General features: G+C 40.6%; 1 protein-coding gene and 1 long non-coding RNA gene across 8 annotated transcripts in view; one reads left to right on the top strand and one right to left on the bottom strand.

Moving 5' to 3' along the window:
• Positions 1-80: 80 nt before the first annotated feature.
• LOC132479769 (uncharacterized) lies at positions 81-6,903 on the top strand. 2 transcript variants are annotated; one of them, XR_009530573.1, is made up of 4 exons: positions 81-427; positions 1,143-1,277; positions 1,869-1,958; positions 6,401-6,903. It is a non-coding gene; the product is annotated as an uncharacterized LOC132479769 (long non-coding RNA). The 2 variants fall into 2 exon arrangements; XR_009530574.1 differs by having other exon boundaries at positions 5,326-6,903.
• Positions 3,223-19,829, bottom strand: part of CENPN (centromere protein N) — a 20,820-nt gene continuing 4,213 nt past the window's right edge. The window contains exons 4-12 of one of the 6 annotated variants that reach the window (XM_060083308.1): positions 17,795-17,854; positions 17,418-17,494; positions 11,174-11,350; positions 9,276-9,377; positions 8,904-8,987; positions 7,938-8,001; positions 6,282-6,394; positions 4,130-4,256; positions 3,223-3,865 (exon numbers count right to left, since the gene is read on the bottom strand). In XM_060083308.1, the coding sequence (XP_059939291.1) occupies positions 3,783-3,865; positions 4,130-4,256; positions 6,282-6,394; positions 7,938-8,001; positions 8,904-8,987; positions 9,276-9,377; positions 11,174-11,350; positions 17,418-17,494; positions 17,795-17,854 (887 nt within the window). In that variant the 3' untranslated portion in view covers positions 3,223-3,782. Of the gene's footprint in view, positions 3,866-4,129; positions 4,257-6,281; positions 6,395-7,937; positions 8,002-8,903; positions 8,988-9,275; positions 9,378-11,173; positions 11,351-17,417; positions 17,495-17,794; positions 17,855-19,829 lie in introns of those variants that run through there. The other 5 variants (XM_060083313.1, XM_060083310.1, XM_060083309.1 and 2 more) reach the window with 5 other exon arrangements.

Below are 19,829 nucleotides of genomic sequence, written 5' to 3'. Positions count from 1 at the left end.
TAGGACGCCCCGCCTCCCGCCGCAGCGACTTCCGGAAGGGGGCGGGGCCTCTCGGCTCATTAGCATCCGGCGGGGCCCGGGCGGCCGCGGCGTCGTGTGCGGATGGCGGAGGGCGCGTCTGCCAGGAGCCACCACCAGATGAGGCGGGCGGGTTACAAAACTTCACAGGGGTTCCTGGGGACAGGTAGGACGTATTGGTCCCGCTGATTCATTGTTCGCCTTCCTAGAAATCTGACCTCGGGCCACAATTGTATAGAAGAAAAAGCAATGCGTTCAGGAACTTTACTTCCCAAAGATTGGAAATAACCCAAGTGTTCAACAGGAGGAGAGGCGAGAGTATGTGAATTACAACTATCTCTGTTTACCAGACACTGGGAATGCACTTTTCATTCAGTATCTCATTTTGTCCTCGAAACAGACCTAGCAGGTACGTACTGTAAGTTTTCCCACATTTGCAGAGAAGTAAGTAACTAGCCCGAGGTCACATTATACAAACAAAAGGATTGTTATAATTGACAGAGTTAATCATTTTAGGGAGGGTAGATTTACTTGCCTGTATTTTAACTGCTGAATTTTTTTTTTTTTTTTTTTTTTTTTTTTTTGCGGTACGCGGGCCTCTCACTGTTGTGGCCTCTCCCGTTGCGGAGCACAGGCTCCGGACGCGCAGGCTCAGCGGCCATGGCTCACGGGCCCAGCCGCTCCGCGGCATGTGGGATCTTCCCGGACCGGGGCACGAACCTGTGTCCCCTGCATCGGCAGGCGGACTCTCAACCACTGCGCCACCAGGGAAGCCCTAACTGCTGAAATTTGATTACTGTTTGGGAGACAGTGTAGCTCAGAGGAGGGTTCCAAAACCTAAGTCGGAAGAGAGACCACCAGATAGGTCATTTAAATGAGTGTAGGAGGCCAGGTGTAGTCAAAAGGGAGGGGTGAGGACTGCAGAGGAATGGGAGTTACATCCTTTGTTTAAAGGGGGCAGCGGCTACTACTCGTCTTTGGTATCGTCGGATTTATTTTTCAAGATTTTTATGTGAAAACTCCCAGTTTTTATATATTAGCAGCTCTATTTGTTTTCTATTGCTGCAATAACAAAGTACCACAAACCTGGTGGCCTGAAACAACACAGATTTGTTATCTTACAGTTCTGGAGGTCAGAAGTCTGAAATGAGTCTACTAGGTGAAGATCAAGGTGTTGGCATGGCTGCATTTCTTCGGGAGGCTCTGTGGAAGAATCTGTTTACTTGCCTTTTCCAGCTTCTCAAAGTCATTAATGAATGGTGAGTTGAGGCTTCTTCACATCACTCTGATTTCTTCACTAGTCAGGTCTCCCTCTGCTCTCTTCTATTCCTCTTCCACTTTTGAGGACCCTTTTGATAACACTGGGTCCATCCAGGACATCCAGGATAACGTCCCCATCTGCAAAGTCCTTTTGTTTTGTAAAGTAACAGATTTACATATTCCAGGGATTAGGATGTGGACATCTTTGAGAAGGGTACTATTCTGCTTCACAGTAACGAATTCTGAATTAAAAAGTACTGTGGGCCCCAAACCCCCCACATCTGTGTGAGAAATAGCATCCACGGGCTATTGTTTCTTCCAGCACAGTGTCCAAGAGGGCAGGCTTTGGAGGCCAACTGCCTGGGGTTAATGTGGGCTCAGTCACTTACTAGCTAGTACTAAGCTTTGGTATTCACGTCAATAGAGTGAGACTAGTAATGCCACCTGCCTTATAGGATTATTATGAAAATAAGACAAAGCGTATAAAATACTTGGCACAGCACCTGCCACATAGTAAGTGCTCAGTAAACATTAGCTCTTTTTCATTTTTGGAGACCCTACCTAATGTGCATTAAATTCCCTTGGCCTAGAGATCCTTGGATCTGCATTTACTGCTCCATCTGATCCCATGACTGCATCTGAATGGCGTATGTGTCTCTGGACCGTCAAGCACATACCAGGTAAGCATTCCCTGTATCTCATTTCCTGAAGCAGAAGCCTCTGTCTGGGAGGGCTGCAGGGTGCAGGCTCAAGTGATTCCCCTGTAGGCTGGGTAATACTGGGTTGGTCAGAAAGTCCCTTCGGGTTTTTCTGTAAGATGTTACAGAAAAACCCGAAGGGACTTTCTAGCCAACCCAGTATTAGTGTCTTTCTCATTCAGGCTCTCATTGCACATACCTGCAAAGCACCAGAAAGGGCTGTGAGCCTGTGGGAAACCACACCAGGAACCTGCAGGGCCTCTGTGCAGACCTAATGTGGGCATTCAGGCACTGAGTCGTAGTGCCCACCATATGTGTGCACATAGGAACAGATGCTCTAAACCATGACTGTGGTCTACAAAAAAAATTAGCATTATTAAGCCCCTACAGACTCAGTGCCTCACTCTGAGATAACTGAAGTGTCTAATAAGCCATGTGCTAATTAAATCTAAACAAATATATTTCACATAAAATACCTATTGGTATTGGTATAGACAATACCAATACATTATATTGGTATAAAGCATTGTTTAGCCCCTTCTGATTGTGTTTATATCTGTATATTAAGCCTCTTTTTGATTTTCATCAGAAGTAACTGATATACCAGTTTTTAAATATCTCATTTAAATTGGTGTTTTTCTCCTCTGCTTTGGCCACTGGCTAACGCCATCCAAATTTTTCCTTTTATTCTAGCAGTTGAGGAGGCACTTGTATGTTCTTACGTGGTAATCTTACCTCTAGTTTTATTTTGTCCTCCTGTTCTTTTTCTGTCCTTCATTTGCCCAGATTTCCTCAACTTTTAATTTTTTTAAAATTAATTAATTTATTTATTTTTGGCTGTGTTTGGTCTTCGTTGTGTTGCATGGGCTTCTCATTGTGGTGGCTTCTCTTGTTGCGGAGCACAGGGTCTAGGCGCGTGGCTTCAGTAGTTGCACCACGTGGACTCAGTGGCTGTGGCTCGCAGGCTCTAGAGCGCAGGCTCAGTAGTTGTGGCGCATGGGCTTAGTTGCTCCGCGGCATGTGGGATCTTCCTGGACCAGGGCTCGAACCCGTGTCCCCTGAATTGGCAGGCGGATTCTTAACCACTGCGCCACCAGGGAAGCCCCTCACCTTTTAGTTTTATCATAATTGTAACATATGTTGTTATAACCCCAAATCCTTTGTGGATCAAGATACGGAGTAGATTTTAAAGTGTTATTGTAAAAGGACATGCGATTTAGTGATGATCACTGAAGGATTTTCACCAAAAGTGACCGATACACCCATTTTTAAATATCTTTATTCACAAACCTGTATATTATCTGTCAGTTCAAATGCCATATGTATGATAAAATAGATGAGAAGTATCACATTTACAATGAAATCATTATTTTATATAGCTGAATCAACTGATAGGCTACCTCCTGCAATAATAACTTAATGGGCCCAATTCTACCTTTTGAATGGACCAATTTTATGATTCTCCTGGGAAGTTTTGCGTTGGGTATAGTTTCTTGTTGCTTCTTTCTGTGATCCAAGGCTTAAGAGAAAATCCCTGGAAACCAGCAACTGGAACCAGACCTCTCCGGGATTGAGAGACAGGAGTGAGAAAAAAGACATCCTATCCCATCTTAAAGTCCCACAACTGCTATGCTTTGCAGGAGGAGGAAAGAATCAGTCCCAAGAATTATATTGAACATTTCTAAATCATCAACATCAAGGATTAATCTCTAAAACAAGTTTGCAGATAGAAGCTATCCAGCTAGTCATTATAAAATGCATATGCAATACAGTCAAGGATGCTGTGCTTACAAAACCACATACATCTTATTTATCTCTAATTTTAAAATAATTCATTCCCTTATTGGGTATGCAAGTGAGCAATGGAGAAAGTGGTGCATCTGCAATACCTGAAATTAAAAAAAAAAAAGAAAAGAAAAGAAAAGAAAATGAAAATAATCACAGGGACAACGATTTGAGTCAGCTTAAAAATGACCAAGATTAGAGGGTGGATCATGGACCCCTATTAAGTGAAGCAGAATATGCAAAACAGGGCATGATGGGATAGCAGACTAGAGCCATGAGAAAGCTCAGGGGCAATTAGTCAGCAAAGAGAGGGTCGAATGTAGTATGTTGTTAATTCTTCTGGCTGATGAAGTGTGCTGACTACTTACCGGCTGGTGCTAAGGATTTCAGTGCTTCCAGAAGATGGGGGCTAGAGAACTTAACCAGGCACCGGAGGGGTTCTTCTCTCTCAGCCAGGATGCCCCCATTTAGGTCGCTTTTGAATTTCGTTTCAAGCTGTCAACAGATATATTTTTAAGTGATGATTAAATATATCAGTTGCAATGGCAAAATATAAAGAAATAGGATTATGTATTTCACTAATTCTTGTTATCAAGAAACACAGGGACTAATGGGGGTGGGAACCATTTAATTTGCTAATTGCAAACGTTGAGGGCAGCCAGTATATCCAGCAATATCGCATGCAAAAAGCCAAGCGTGCACAGTGCCTGACACACAGGAGACCTTGCATGTCAGTTCCGCCCTCAGATACCATTCACCTGAGCATTAGGTTTGCATTCTTAATGGAAATGAGCACTGTTTTTTGTAATCTGTCATTTCAATGTAAAAATGTCATGTGTTTTGAGTCACTACCGCAGTTTAACTTATTATTATAGAAGATTTAGAAAACATACAAAAGTGAGGAGCACAGTGTAATGAGTCCCCATGTGCATATCACCCAGCTGAAACAATGACTGGTCTTGTTCCATCTATTACTCTACCTTCCGTTCCCTACTGCCCACCCCCACTGGATTATTTCCAAGCAAATCCAAGACACCATAGTATCCCACCTGCAAATATTTCAATGTATCTAAGAGTCCTAAAAAGGACTCTTTTTCAAAACTTCGCCCCTATAACATTACCACACCTAAAAAAATGAATAACAGTTCCTTCATATCATCAAATATATAAGTACTGCTACTTCAGTAGGTACTTGGCTCTTAGATTCTAACTTCATTTTTTTTTAACTTAAAATGATCCTTAAAATTTAGAGACAGAATGCTGAAATATTTAGAGGGTGAGTAATGTCTGCAGCTAATTCAAATGGTTCAGAATAAAGAAAGAGAAAGAAAGAAAGCAGATGTGGCAAAATGTTAACAATTAGTAAATTTTGAAACAAAGGGGAAATGAAAGCTCATTGTAATATTCTTGCATGTTTTCTGAAGGTTTGACATTTTTCAAGATAGAAAAGGTAGGGAAAAATTAGTAGCAGGTATGAATAAATGTGCGCCTTGACTTATAGAATAGACCAATTCTAAGATGTGTATAAAGAGAAGTTTTGTGGACTAAATCTTATGTATCCTAGATCAGTGGTTCTCTGTGCAGAATCGGCTAGAGGGCTTGTGAAGACAGATGCCTGGGACCCACCTCCAGAGACTGCAATCCAGTAGGACTAGAATGGGGCCAGGAACCTGCATTTCTTACCCATATTCCCAGCTAAGGCTGATTCTGCTGGTCTGGGGACCACACTTTGAGAATGACTGTCTTAAGAGTGTGAGCTGTTTAAAAGAAATGGGTTGAAACCTGCCATTCAGGGAGTATAACTTGAAAGGTGTCAGTCAACTTTTCCCACTAAAAACAAATCAAACCAAAAAGGCACTGGGCCTGAGTGAGCAGATCAATGGTAGACTTAAAGTGTGGTCCATAGGTGCAGAAGGTTCCTTCTAAGCAGAATTTTATTGGAAGGTTTGAGGGGAGGAGGGTGTTACGAGTGTGAGCATGAGTATTAGGTTAGGGTGATCGTGATATAAGCCTTGAATTCTTCTAATGGTGGCCATGGGCTTGCCCCCCACCTGGCTTTCCTGGTGGGCAAGCTTCTGGAATGAGCCAGGTTTGCAGGCTGCTGGGTTTTCTCCATGTGATGCCAACTGGGCTTTGTAATGACTTATTTATTCACTCTTTTATTTAATAAGTATTTATGAGCACTGACCATGTGCAAGCATTGTTCTAGGTGTGGATGGGCTAGAAAGGTGTAACCTACCATTGTTTTTTCTCAAAAATACAGATCACAGCTGTTTATACATAACTGAATTAATATGAAAGGTGAAATGAAAAGGCAAATTCAAAATTTCCAAAGGTCTCCTTTGCAACAGAAGAACTTACTAAATATGATAAAGAAGTCTATTTTAACTCATAAACTTATTATACAACATTAAAGTGACAAATGAATAAGAGACAGTTTCTTAGATCTGTTTTCCACTTAGTTTTAGTTCTTTTTAAAAAGTATTGATAACTTGTAGTTAGTTTATAGCAGTGTCCTACCTTATATTGTGCAAATTCTAGTCTTGGTTGTGGATAGTCTCCAAAAATTTCTTGAGTCACTCTATGGACTCTCTCTTTTTCTGTTTTGTTTTCATGAATGATCCTTGAATCCACTACAGATGGAAGATTTCAAGAGAAACAGCTGTTATATATTTGATATTATTATAATATTATATATTTTATGTATGTTAATATATTTCATCCATAAAGTATCTTCCTTTCATTCCTAACCTTTCAACTTGCTTGTATAACTTAAAAATAATGTTTACTGTTTCTTCTCGATTGTAATAATTTCTTATTGTTGAAAAGCTGGAAAGTATAGGCTGGTAAGAGAAAATAAAAATCACCCATAATTCCACCACAGAGATAAGTACTGTTAACATTTTAATCTATTTGTCTAACCCTTTTTTCAGTGAATAAAAAGATATGTATTTTTTAAACTGGGATTATAAAATACACACAATTTTGTTTCCTGCTTTCTTTACTTAACATGAAATCAACAGCAGTTCCTGTGCCATTGGAAAGTCATAAATATGTTTAGTTCATAATGGCTGTACCATTTCATTTTATTGCCAAATCACTGCCAAGTGAGAGGAACATTTTCATTTTTATAAATCTATATTGTAACCCATCACTTTTCTGAACTTTCTGATCCACATTAGTAGTTTCATACTCTATTCTCTTGGGTTTTCTAGGAAAGGACTCATGTCACCTGTGAGTAGCAACAGCGTAACAATTCTGATTACAGGCACACCTCACAGATAAGCGGGTGCAGTTCTATACCACTGCAATAAAGTGAGTCACATGAATTTTTTTGGTTTCCTAGTGCATATAAAAGTTATGTTTATATTGTACTGAAGTCTATTAAGTGTGCAACACTATTATGTCTAAAAGGACAATGTACATACCTTATTTAAAAAGTACTTTATTGCTAAAAAATGCTAACCATCATCTGAGCCCTCAGGGAGTTGTAATCTTTTTCCAGTAGTAACATCAAAGATCACTGATCACAGATCACCATAACAAATATAATAATAATGAAAAAGTTTGAAGTATTGTGAGAATTATGAAAATGTGACACAGAGACATGAAATGAGCAAAGGCTGTTGGAAAAATGGCGCTGAGAGATTTGCTCAACGCAGGGTTGCCACAAACCTTAAATTTGTAAATAACGCAATACCTGCGAGATGCAATAAAGTACTCAGGAAGCATTAAGAGCCTGGGCTCCAGACTCAGATTCCGATTTCACTCCTGGCTTTGCCGATTCCTAGCTATGTGATTTTGCCTCACAAGTTACTAAACCTCTCTGAAACCCAGTTTCCTGATGAAAAGAGCTTGTTCATGGGACTGCTGTGAAGAAATAGGAAATGACTCATATAAATACCTTAGTATGGTGCCTGGCACAGAAGAAATGCTCAACAACTGTTAGTTAATTTTTCTTTTTGTTCCGATTATTATTAGATGCCAGTCTAGTAAATTCTAAAAGAGATTATGGTAGCTTAGCTTCCCCACTTCAACAGAAATTTAATTTTCAATTTTCTGAAAAGAGTAAATACTTTTGAATCACATCCTGGTACATAAATGTTTTCCTGGATGACAGAAATCTGAAAAGGAATGTTCTTCCAAATTTCAGTTTTTATCTTAAAACACACATACTATTTACATCTAGCCCAAGGCTTCTTTCTTGTAGAGGTGTAGTAGAGTTGTGAGTTTCAAAGGTCTAGGAAAAAGAAAAGAGAAAAAAGTGAATGTTTTCCTAATTTTATCACTTTGAAGTATAGATATTAATTGGCTTTAATGCACAAAAGTATGGCAAATCTTATCTTTAGTTTTTCCCAACACAAAGATTTGAGGCCATTTGCAGACTGAGTTGAGCATTTCTCCTAGAGCAATGTTGGCAGAGAATGCCAGCAACATGGCTGCTTTGCTTGAGGAGCTCTGTACCTTGTTAACGTAAAAAATTGATCTGGAAGAAGTATAGCTGGTGAATGTAAAAGCTAGAGGTATCAGAAGCAGCATTTACAATGTGATCTTTCAGCTTTTTATCTATGTCTTTATAACTGTAAAATATTTGCTGAGATTCCTTACCGAAAAATAACTTTCCTATTGTAAGTCTGAACCTCTCAGACCCCTTTGCTTACTTTCCCCACTGAAGCCATTGTTTTTATAATTAAGTGTTTGACAATATGAATTTTCCTAGAAATGCAACGGTCATAGGAGAACCGTTGATAGCAATTTGGTAGGAGGGTGGTAGGTAAGAGGGAGGGGCTGCTGTGGGAGAAAATCATTATCTAACTTCTTAATGTTAGATTTTTTCCTTAAAGAGTAGCTTGCAGAGAGCCATCACTTCTTTCTACTTAGAACAGATGAAAATACATAAGTATAACATACCTAAGGGCTCAAAGATATACACAGAGCCTTAACAATCCTATAGGAGTCTGAACATATGAGCACACAGATGCCATGCAGAGGAAAAAAAAAAAAAACAACCCTGAGCCTGGGAGCAAGGCCAGATCCGTTCTTATCATTAAAGGGGAAGAATGTGTTCAAATAATTTTGACAAATAAATTGTGGGACTTAATAAACCAATGCCTTCTCCTTTACTTCCAACTCCTGTATCACCTGCTTGACTGATGGGACAAAATATTCCGCTTCTCTCTTGCAGAACAGAATATAATCAGCTTCAAAAGACAGTGTCGAGTTACTCTGAAGAGAAAATAAATTCTGATTGGAATAGATGATTTGGAAACGGGGACCTATAACATAGACCCCAATGACTAATGGGCAGTATAAAATACAACGCAACTATAAAAAGATGAGAGTGAGAAATTATATTGTTTCCTTTCATGTTAACTGAAAACTTTCTGCACTTCAGGGATATCTGATGTGATCTCCTATCGCTGGAGGTAGACTTTCCCACCTGCTCAGCTTCTAAATTATGTGTGAAAGAGAAAATGGAGACTTAACTTTAAATAGAGTGACTGATGGGCTCACCTGATTATACTGTTTAAAAACAATAGCCTTAAGAGAGTCCAGATACCGGCTTCTGAGGTCCATTTTCACAATCTGATGGTGTTTGCTAGCAATTGTCAGTGCCTTGAAGTGAAAATTAGCAAGACTATTAGCATTACTGTGTCTATCTCTGTATTTACAATACTTGTTCAGGAAAAAATCCAGAACAAGTAAATCTCATGGCCTGTTACTCAGCTTGAAAAACAAAAACAGGGGCTAATGGCATTAAGATTCTCACAAATGCAAGGTCTTTTGTAATACCATTTTAAGAAAAGTGATCCTGTTTATTTTTTTTATTAAAAAAATTTTTTTAAAAATTCTTGGCCGCACCAAGCAGCATGTGGGATCTTAGTTCCCCAACCAGGGATCGAATCCGTGCCCCCTGCAGTGGAAGCACAGACTCTTAACCACTGGACTGCCAGGGAAGTCCCAAAGTGATCCTGTTTAAAGTTAGGAATTATAATAAATGAAATTCAGAGTTAAGAATAAACAGTGAATACTCAAATGTTACCATTTTTGATTACTAGTCATTAATACTACGATACTGCCATACAAAAATGCAAATATGTATGTACGCTCTAGGACAAATTTTGAAGAAAAAAGTGCAAATTAAATGCAGCTTATAAAAGCTTCCCATCGTCTGGGGAAACAAGTTGGAAGACTGAAACAGAATTAATAGAATAAGGTATATACCTGGAACTAGAGGGTAGAAATAAGTTTGCCTTAAGATACACATGAGAAAAGAATGTTAGCTTTTGGGGTGATGTTTAAACTAGGTGGGACAGGGTGGACTCACCTGGCTGTCAGTGGATGGAAAACCAGTATTTATTATGGAGGAAGAGACTCCAAATGTAAAGGAGGGTTAAGTGTTAGAAAGAAATAGAAGTGAGCAGCAGTAGCAATCTTTCTGCCATTTCAGTAAACACCTAAGGAATTTAAATGACAAGTCTGCCTGCCTGGAGGACTTGGTGTTCTACTTGGCGCTAGAGATGATGCAGCCAGGATGGCAGAGCTGCTTATCTATCTACAATCAGCTCTGGAACCAACTGAAGCACCATTGTAGTTGTGAATGTTAAGATGGTGGAAGCAGCAGCAGTTGCCAGGCTAATTTAGGGATGGCTTATTTGGGGGAAAATGCTAGGAAGCCTGTGATACCAAAGGCAGAACCATAAACAGAAGCAGGCTCTGACCAGAGGACCATCTTCTGTTAAAGCACTCTTCTTGTGTACGCAATGTGGGGAAAATGGTTACAAATGAAAATAATGTTCATTAATAGGCACATGATGAGGTCATGAAAAAGTAGTGAGGCACATTCATATATAACCTCACTGAAATGTTCTGTTAAGTTAGAAAAAGCAAATTACAGACCCTATGTACCAGTGTGGTTTTTGTAATAAAACATCTTCTGAAAGGAAATAGCAGAACTGTTAAAAGCAGTTATTTTGGGTGAATGGGATTGCGCAGAAGGGTATGGAGTCTTAAAAGACTGTTCAGAGACTTCTATGTTGGTTGGAGTTTTACCTTGATTGTGTACTACTTCTCAGTTACAAGATAGTAATGAAGAGTTCTAAACCAATGCTTATGCTGTCCTCCCACTTGTAGAATAAGAACACTTTCTGCTTCTTATTTTAGGAGATAAAGAATTACAGGTTGTATTTTCTTTTTTGGCTGCGCCATGCAGCATACTGGATCTTAGTTCCCTGACCACGGACTGAACCTGTGCCCCATGCAGTGGAAGCGTGGAGACTTAACCACTGGACCACCAGGGAAGTCCCCCTACAGGTCGCATTTTATATCAAATGATATTGAGCAGTTTAAACCTACACGGACCTGAGATAAGGATAATGCAGCGTTATAGCTTATAGTAATTGGTTCCATACCTGACCCAGAAGGGGGAGATTGCTTTTCAGTTGGGAGGAAGAAGTGAAGGCATATGGAGTTTGGGAATAATACACCACGTAAGCAGGTTTGTACTGGTTTGGCTTTCTATACTGTGTTCCCCAGGCAATTCGAATCCATACTGCATTCTCCTCAGCATCTCTGAAGCTGACTGTCACCTTATTTAAAAAAAAAAAGATGTAAGTTTCCTAATTAAAATCTCATGTGGCACCAACAACAGGTGCTTTTTAGAGGTGAAGGGTGTTACTATAATCTTGCACACAGGCTGAGGTCTGGCAGTCTTTTCTCCTACGTTATTTTTTTTTTGGCCGTGCCGTGCCATGAGGCATGCAGGATCTTAGTTCCCCAGCCAGGGATTGAAGCCATGCCCCCTGCAGTGGAAGCATGGAGCCTTAGCCACTGGACCACCAGGGAAGTCCCTCTCCTACTTTTCATTAAAGTGTTTTGGGAAATCTTTGGGAGAATATTTTGTGGTCATTTTGTAAAGATACATTCGTGCCTTGCAAAGTCTTTTGGAAGGAAAAAAATTTTAAATCCTACAAGCAGGATATGACATCAAAAATTTTCAATAATTTCTTGGGCTTTGTCCTGAAAAACTAAGAGTTTATGAAGCAAAGCAGCCTCACAAATGAGATATCTTATAAGGAAGCATTTTTAGCATTGAACACAGACCTAGCGTGCACTGTAAAGTTTAATAGTAAGATTTCTATGTAGCAATGGGCTTAAAAAAATACTAATCCTAATGCTTTTATGCATTTAGCTCAGGTGCTAAAAATTACCCCAAAGCAAAGTTACATAGCGAGAATATAAGAAATTCTACATGGTTTCCATTTCATGGATAAAATATAGACCTTTCTAAACTTTTAAATATGATTGCCAGTTTCTATGGAATTTAATAGCTCACTCCTAGATTATTAGCCCCGCTTGCAGCTCAGACCCTGGAGATACTTGAGACAGGCGCACTTGGCTTGCCCACATCCCTGTTTTGTTTTTGTTTTTTTTCCTGGCTGTGCTGTGCGGCTTGTAGGATCTTAGTTCCCTGACCAAGGATTGAACCTGGGCCCTCGGCAGTGAGAGCGTGGAATTCTAACCACTGGACCACCAGGGAATCCCCTGCCCGCATCTCGTTATTTCCTCCTTCTTGTATCTTATTCCTGGTGATCACATGGCTGCTGACATTAGCAAAGAAGGCAGTTACAGTTGTCCCTAAGGATTCTGGATGATTGGTTCCAGGACCCCTCTCAGATACCAGGATACCAAAATCTGAGGATGCTCAAGTCTCTTATATAAAATGGTGTAGTAATTGCAAATAACCTATGAGATCCTCCCACATACTTTAAATCATTTCCAGGTTACTTCTAATACCTAATAGAAAGTAAATGCTATGTAAATAATCATAAATACAACATGAATGCTATGTAAACAGTTGCGGACCCAAAGCAAATTCAAGTTTTGCTTTTTGGAACTTTCTAGAATTTTTTTCCCCAAATATTTTCAATTTGTGGTTGGTTGAATCCATGGGTGCGGAACCCATGTGTATGGAGGGCTGACTGTATTTTGACTCTGCCCGCTCTTTATCAGGTTGCTTCCCCAAATTTCCTCAGTGTATCAGACGAGGAACCCAAGACAGGGGGCATGGAGGATACAGAGCAGTCTGACCTTCCCCTGGATGAGCAGCACAGCCCTCGGCCCCAACAGGCATGCAGTGGACCTCTGCCAGCTCGAATGGAAGAGGACAGGATCTTATTCTGAATAGCCTCTTTGCATCACATTACAAAAGAAAGTAAGTGTGTAAAGTCAACATTGAGTGTAGTATCCGGAGGGCACATTTTCACTAGGAGAAAATTGGTAGCATTCAACGGAGTCAGGTAGTCTCTAGTCTAGAATGAGGATAACTTAAGTGAGGGCTCATGAAGGGACTTAAAGAGGTCTGTGACCTCCTGAATTGGATGCACCGTTGGATGGACATGTCTAAAGGTATGCTTTTCTAGAGAGGTGCTATGCCACTTATCAAAATTTTCATAAGGGTCTGTAGTCCAAAAAAAGGTTAAAAATCAGTAGGCTAAGAGGAAAGGGCATCCACAGAGTCAGTGTAATCCTGGCCCGGCTGGCCGATGCTCCATCTCACATTCTTACAGTAAAGAAGATATTCAGATACCTGTAGAGGCAGGGCCCATTTATTATTTTCCCAAGAAACGACTCAATGGATATCCTCCTGCAATACCTGTGATAAAGTGTTTCACAGAGGAGAGCTCAGATTAATATTGCTCAAGCTTAAACAAGTGCAGCCAAGGGACTTCCCTGGCGGTCCAGTGGTTAAAACTCTGTGCTTCCAATGCGGGGGGCACGGGTTTGATCCCTGGTCAGGGAACTAAGATCCCACATGCCATGTGGCACAGCCAAAAAATTAAAAAAAAAAAATTTAAGATGACATAAACGAGTGTGGCCAAGGGTCCTAAGTGGTTTGGCGAAACTGGGACTGTTCTCTTGGCCATTGTATCCTCCACTAGCCATCAACTGTCAGTAACTGGCCAAGGCCCACAAGCTACTGAACATACGTATGTTTGGCATGAGAATCAAATGAAGCTTACAATACAAAGAATCACCACATATTTAACACAAACATACTTAACACAGACCATCATTATTACACTACATGATACAGGCATAGAAAGGGACAGAAAATGTGCTACCTTACAATTGAAACAGTTTTTAGTTTCTCTCTTCTTTGTAAGTTTTTCCAAGAACTTTGTATTTTGAAGAGTTTTACCTGATAAGATGTAGTTAATCTTCTCTCTCTCTCTCTCTCTCTCTCTCTCTCTCTCTCTCACACACACACACACACACACACACACTCACTCACTCACTCACTCACTCACTCACTCTCCACCCATCACTCCCCAGTTAAGCTCCCTGTGTCCTCTCATATCAGCTTCTCTCCCCCATTGGTTCAGGGCAGGAGTTCTTTACCTGAAGTCCATGGTTAGAATTCAGGGCATCTGTGGACTTGCTGGGGGAAAAATTTCATCTTTATTTGTACTAATTTCAACTGAAATTTAGCATCTCCTTCAATTGGAAAGTAGGCATCAAAACAGTGGAATTTTAGGACCGTTACTTTGTTGTCCATAGAAATCCCAAATACTCTTACCATGTTATAATTGTTGCACATGCCTCAAAAATACCATTTACACCTATTAGTACTTTGAAACTAGTTGCTTTTAGACCCATTATGAGATTATTTATTGTGTTAATAAAGAAGCACATGCATTACTTATCACAATTTGCCATTTTAATACCTTAACTGTATTTTTAATATCATTTGTTTCCCCTGTGAGTCTATGGATTTTATTTTATAGCATTTAAATACACTCTTCTGAGAAGTGGTCCATAAGCTTCATTAATAGCCAAAGGGTCCTTGGCACAAAAAGGTTAAGGTGCCTGTCCTAGAGCAGCAGGTGAGTCACTCTTCACTCCTGGGCACCAGGAGATGCTATTTGTCATGACGTCACCATCATCAGCCTTTGGGAAAGTGGGGTTATCCAGCCACTAGTTAAGTTATGTGGAGGAAGGTGAAGATAAGCCGGGAGTCCTCAGTCAGCTGAGGAAAGGGCTGAGGACATGTGGGCCAGCTCGGAGTAGAGGGACGGGGAGACAGAGAAGACACACGGCCTTTACCTGCTCATCCTCCTCATCTAAAACCTGCAGCATACAAAGCACGTCACTCTCTAGCTGGCCTTTCAAGCAGGAGAGATCTGATCCGTAAAAAAGCTCCTTTGTCCCCCCAGCCTCCCCTGCTAGTGTGCCTGAAATTCATTCAGGAGGCAAAAGCTTTTGGTAGTGATAAGAAAAGAGAAATCTAACAACTGAAATACATGGGCATCAAAGTGGGAGGAAATGTGAGTGTTTCAGACTCTTTTCTCCATGCGTGGTGAGGGCAGTGGTTAAAAGAACAGAAGTTCCTGGTGCCTAAAACAGGGACAGGAAAGACCATCAGGTGAGAAGGTGCTGGGAGGGAAGATGCAGATTAACTCTGAACTGGACCTGAGAGAGAGAGAGACACTCTCTAGGTTTCTTGTTTTGGGTGAAGTAGGGTGGGAGTGTTTGCTGCGAGTGTTTCTCAAGATGAGTTAGCCAGTCATGTTCAGCTTCATAAGAAGGCTGCTTCCAGAAGGGTCCAAACCACATACCCACAACACTTCTGGAGGGCTGGCCAGGGGTTATGTGGTAATGAGGTTCTTTGTTAAAAAAAAAAAAAAAAAGCAGGTGCATGTGCCACAGCCACAGTCCAGACAGGACTCTCCAGTAACGTCTGCAAAGTTCATAATTTCATGGTAAGAAGAGTTTTCAAATAATATAATCCAAAATAAGAACTTAGGAGCAAGGTAAAAAAAAGTGCTTGCTTATTCACAAAATTAAAAAAAAAGAGACATACCTTCTCTTGGTTCACAATTTTCTTTGAATTAATTTATAAATTAAATGCAGGGAATTCCCTGGTGGTCCAGTGGTTAGGACTCTGCGCTCTCACTGCTGAGGTCCTGAGTTCAGTCGCTGGTCAGGCAGCTAAGATTCTATAAGCCGTGTGGCACAGTCAAAAAATAAATAAATGCACCCCTACTCGAAAGGCTGAAGATTTTGTTTTGTTCTGTAAACCTGAGAAAATGTTTCTAAGATTCATCTGGAGAAACAGTTAGGACATTTTTCACAAAGAAGAGTAATTGGGGGTAGGGGCCGGGTTGACTTGTCTTAAGGGTTATTGAAATGTTTTTAAAAATACAGCGATTAAAGGAATGGGGAGTTTGCTCCAGGCAAGTGGCCCTCCTGATACCAAATCCAGAAGCAGGCAGAGCAGCCTACATGGTAACTGGCAGGACCTCTCTGAGTGGTCTCCCTGCAGGGGCAGAGCCGGCCCTGGAGGAATAGACCAGAGTAGGTGCTGCCTGCAGGCAGCTGCTTTCACTCAGGCTAAGGCCCTGCTCCTGCTGGAGGAAAGTGAAGGGAGCAGTGAGGAGGGGCCAATGGGATTGCTTCCATGTGTGGGACACATCAGGAGCAAGAAGAAATATTTCCCTCCAAGAGTCTTGTGGCAGAAAGAACAGAGCTTGAGGATGAGCCTGGGAAAAGGATGTACTTTTACTGAGACCTGAGCACATTTATAAGCAGTAGAGTAGGAATCAGAAGAGGCAAGAGATTAAGGATGCAAGAGAACAGAGGAAAATAAAGCAGGTATGTTGGATAAGGACATAGGAGATGATTCACCGCACACACAGAGGGTCATTATAAGAAAGGAGATGAAGGAATATGTTTGGTGACAGGTGGGTAAGTAGAAAGCAGGACCAGCTAGAGACAGGATGAGGTAAGGGGATGGAGAGACAGGTCAAGGAGTTTATCAGAGAAGAGGGAACACCACTATGCCAGAGAGGACGGGCAGAGCACAGTGAATGGGACAGAGTTTTTGGCATGTCTTTATATGCAAGGAGGACTCAGGCAGAGTTAGGTGGAAAGGGAATGAAGTAGGGGAGGCTGTTAAAAAGTGATCACCTCAGGACCTACTGTATATCACAGGGAACTTGGCTCAATATTTTGTAATAACCTAAATGGGAAAAGAATTTGAAAAAGAATGGATACTTGTATGGGTGTAACTGAATCACTTTCCTGTATGCCTGTAACACATCATTGTTAATCAACTATACTCCAATATAAAATAAAAATAAAAAATAAAAAGCAATCACCTCAACCTAGGATAAGATGTTGAGGTGGTACCTGTGGAAACAGACTGGCAGCTGAGGACTCTTCGGTGCTCTCGAGTTACCCTAACATTGTGGCCACGAGCCACCTAGGGCCATTTAACTAAAATTCATTACACTTAAACACGACGAACATTTTAGTTTCTCAGTCACACCAGCCACACTTCAAGTGCTCAGTAGCCACACGTGGCTACTAGCTGGGTCCTGGACGGTGCTGATCTAGAACAGTTCCATCGTTGTACAGTCCTACTGGGCAGTGCTGCTCTTGAGAAAGAAGCAGTACCCCTGAATTGAGAGGTAAGGGGAGAGGAAAGTTTTTACACTGAGTAGAGTTTGTCTTTGATACGGAATAGAACAGTATGGAATATTACTAACTGAAATTCTTACAAATTGAAAAAAAAAATAAATAAAATAATAATTTTAAGTGCACAGATGCCATGAAATTGAATTTTATGGAAATTCAGATAAATTTTATTCTTACATTTTTTAATGCTCTCTTAAGAATTTTCTTGAATGAACTTTTGAATTGTTCCATATCAAAAAGGTCAGTGCCTTCACCTGTCAAAATGAAAAGAAAAATCAAGAAGAATCAAGGGAGCTACAGTGTCTTCAATACGTTTACAAAGATCCTGAGGATAAGCATTTGGTGTAACCTCAAAGAGCAGTAATGATCAAATCACACAAACGCTGCTGGTACCCCTGACAGAGCATCACCAGATATGTTTCTCATTTTTCTATACATGAGTAACAATCACCACATTTGGAAAGAAAAGAGACTTAAGAGGAACAAACTGCTACTCATTTTTAAATTGCCAAAACATCAAATACAAGTGTTCAGTTAAAAATGGAAAACATTACCTGGTCCTTTACTCATCTGAAAAACATCCCAAACTTTCTGATGCCGATGAAATTGAGTATCTGAGACAGGGAGGAAGAGCTTATTACTATCATATCGAGAGAACTTTCAACTTATAAATACATATTTTTAATAATGTGAAAGTGGAGAAAACTAACAGTAATTTACGAATTAAGTTATACAGATCTTTATTCAAAATATAAATTTTAAATGGATTAAATTTACTCCAGACAAATAAAACAAGTCATAAAGAATTACTCCATATAGTAGAGATTTAGCATTTATTCTTAGACCATTTATTCTGTCCACACAGGTCTGCTCCACAGACTGCTGCATCTGTGCAGCAAGCCAGGGATGATGTGCTCCTGGAACTGGTGTTGCTATCGGCTTTCCTTAGTCCAGAGCACTCTTCACTTAGCTCGCTGCACATCTCATTCTGGTCTCTACTAAGATGCCACAGTGCAGAACGGCCTACCCTGAACACCCTACCAAAATCGACCCCCCATCCCGCCCTGCTGTAGTTTCCTTCATAGTACTTACCACTACCTGACATTGCAGCATACATTTAGATGTTCATTTGTACACTGCTTGTACCTGTGGGATATTGGACTGAGTCTTGTTCACTGCTGTAGTCCCAGCATCTAGCCACTGGCTGGCATTAAACATATATATTTGATGAATGAATGAATGAATGTATGATGTAGAAGACACCCTCCAGGAGTTACAAACTTAAGAGTATCTTGGAGTAAAAATGGGCCTAGGAAGTTACTGAGTTCAGTCCCAACACATTATGGGATATTGGACTGAGTCTTATTCACTGCTGTAGTCCCAGCATCTAGCCACTGGCTGGCATTAAACATATATATTTGATGAATGAATGAATGAATGTATGATGTAGAAGACACCCTCCAGGAGTTACAAACTTAAGAGTATCTTGGAGTGAAAATGGGCCTAGGAAGTTACTGAGTTCAGTCCCAACACATTATCATCCTGGCTTTACTCTGTCGCTGCGCTGACCTCGGTCTGCATCCCTGTGTCTTTGGACCTAGGACCAAGGTGCTCTGAACCCCATAAGAGGGGCTGTTGGCCCCAATACTCAAGGGCACCAACCTGCTGTGCCTTTGTCTTATTACTTTTCTTGTCCTGTGTCTTTTTTTTTTTTTTTTTTCTTTTTTTGGTGCCTTGGCGTCCTTGTCTCCCCATCCCACCCCATTTATGGCGATGGCCTGACAATTCTTGATTATCCAGTTCTGTCCAAAACAGGTGTAATCAGGTATAATGTGATGCCTGCCCTGAAAAACAGTATCCAAAGGGTTTTGTTTCTTTCTGGTATTTTCTTCCTTGGTTCTCTGTTTCAGAGTTCAGATGGCCTGCTAAATGATCTTTGAATAAGGTTGCTATCGTAATAATGGAGATTAAAAACTTTTTGTCATTAATGATTCTTTTAAACACCGTGTAGAAGTTCATGATAAGTGGCAAGGACTTAAATACAAATGCAGACATTTCCTCAAACAGAACACGTGCTAGACTAATCCATGATATTTGTGACAAGCTTGGTCCACCTCTAGTGTCTCCTATCTTAGCCGGGGGCCCAATTTCCTTCTAGTTGCACATGGAGACCCCAGAGCCATGTATGCCTCTCCCATTTAGTGCCCCCATGACCACTCGACGTGCAAGTACGGTCAGTGTTAATCCTTACATTCCTTACAAGCTGCACTGTAATTAGAACACATTCGCAGACATCTATTTTCAAATTCTGTTAATAATAATACAAAGCCTAACAAACATTAACTATGTGCTTATTGTATGCCAGTTACTGTGCTAAGGGCTTTTCAAGTCTTATCTTATTTAACCCTCATAACAATCCTGTGAAGTAGAAGCTGTTATTATGTCAATTTTACTTAGGAAAAGTCTGAGGCTTAAAAAAAGGTCGCGTGACTTGGCAAAGGACACAAGACTGGTAAGTGACAGAGCTGAAATATGAAACCAGGTCAACTTGACTCTAGAATCTGAGCCGTTAAATACAAAACTGCCTCT

Source organism: Mesoplodon densirostris, chromosome 19 (genome assembly GCF_025265405.1).
Source record: "Mesoplodon densirostris isolate mMesDen1 chromosome 19, mMesDen1 primary haplotype, whole genome shotgun sequence".
Taxonomy (NCBI): domain Eukaryota; kingdom Metazoa; phylum Chordata; class Mammalia; order Artiodactyla; family Ziphiidae; genus Mesoplodon; species Mesoplodon densirostris.
The sequence above is the reverse complement of the archived record's forward strand: the minus strand, read 5'-3'. Positions and strand labels throughout refer to the sequence as shown.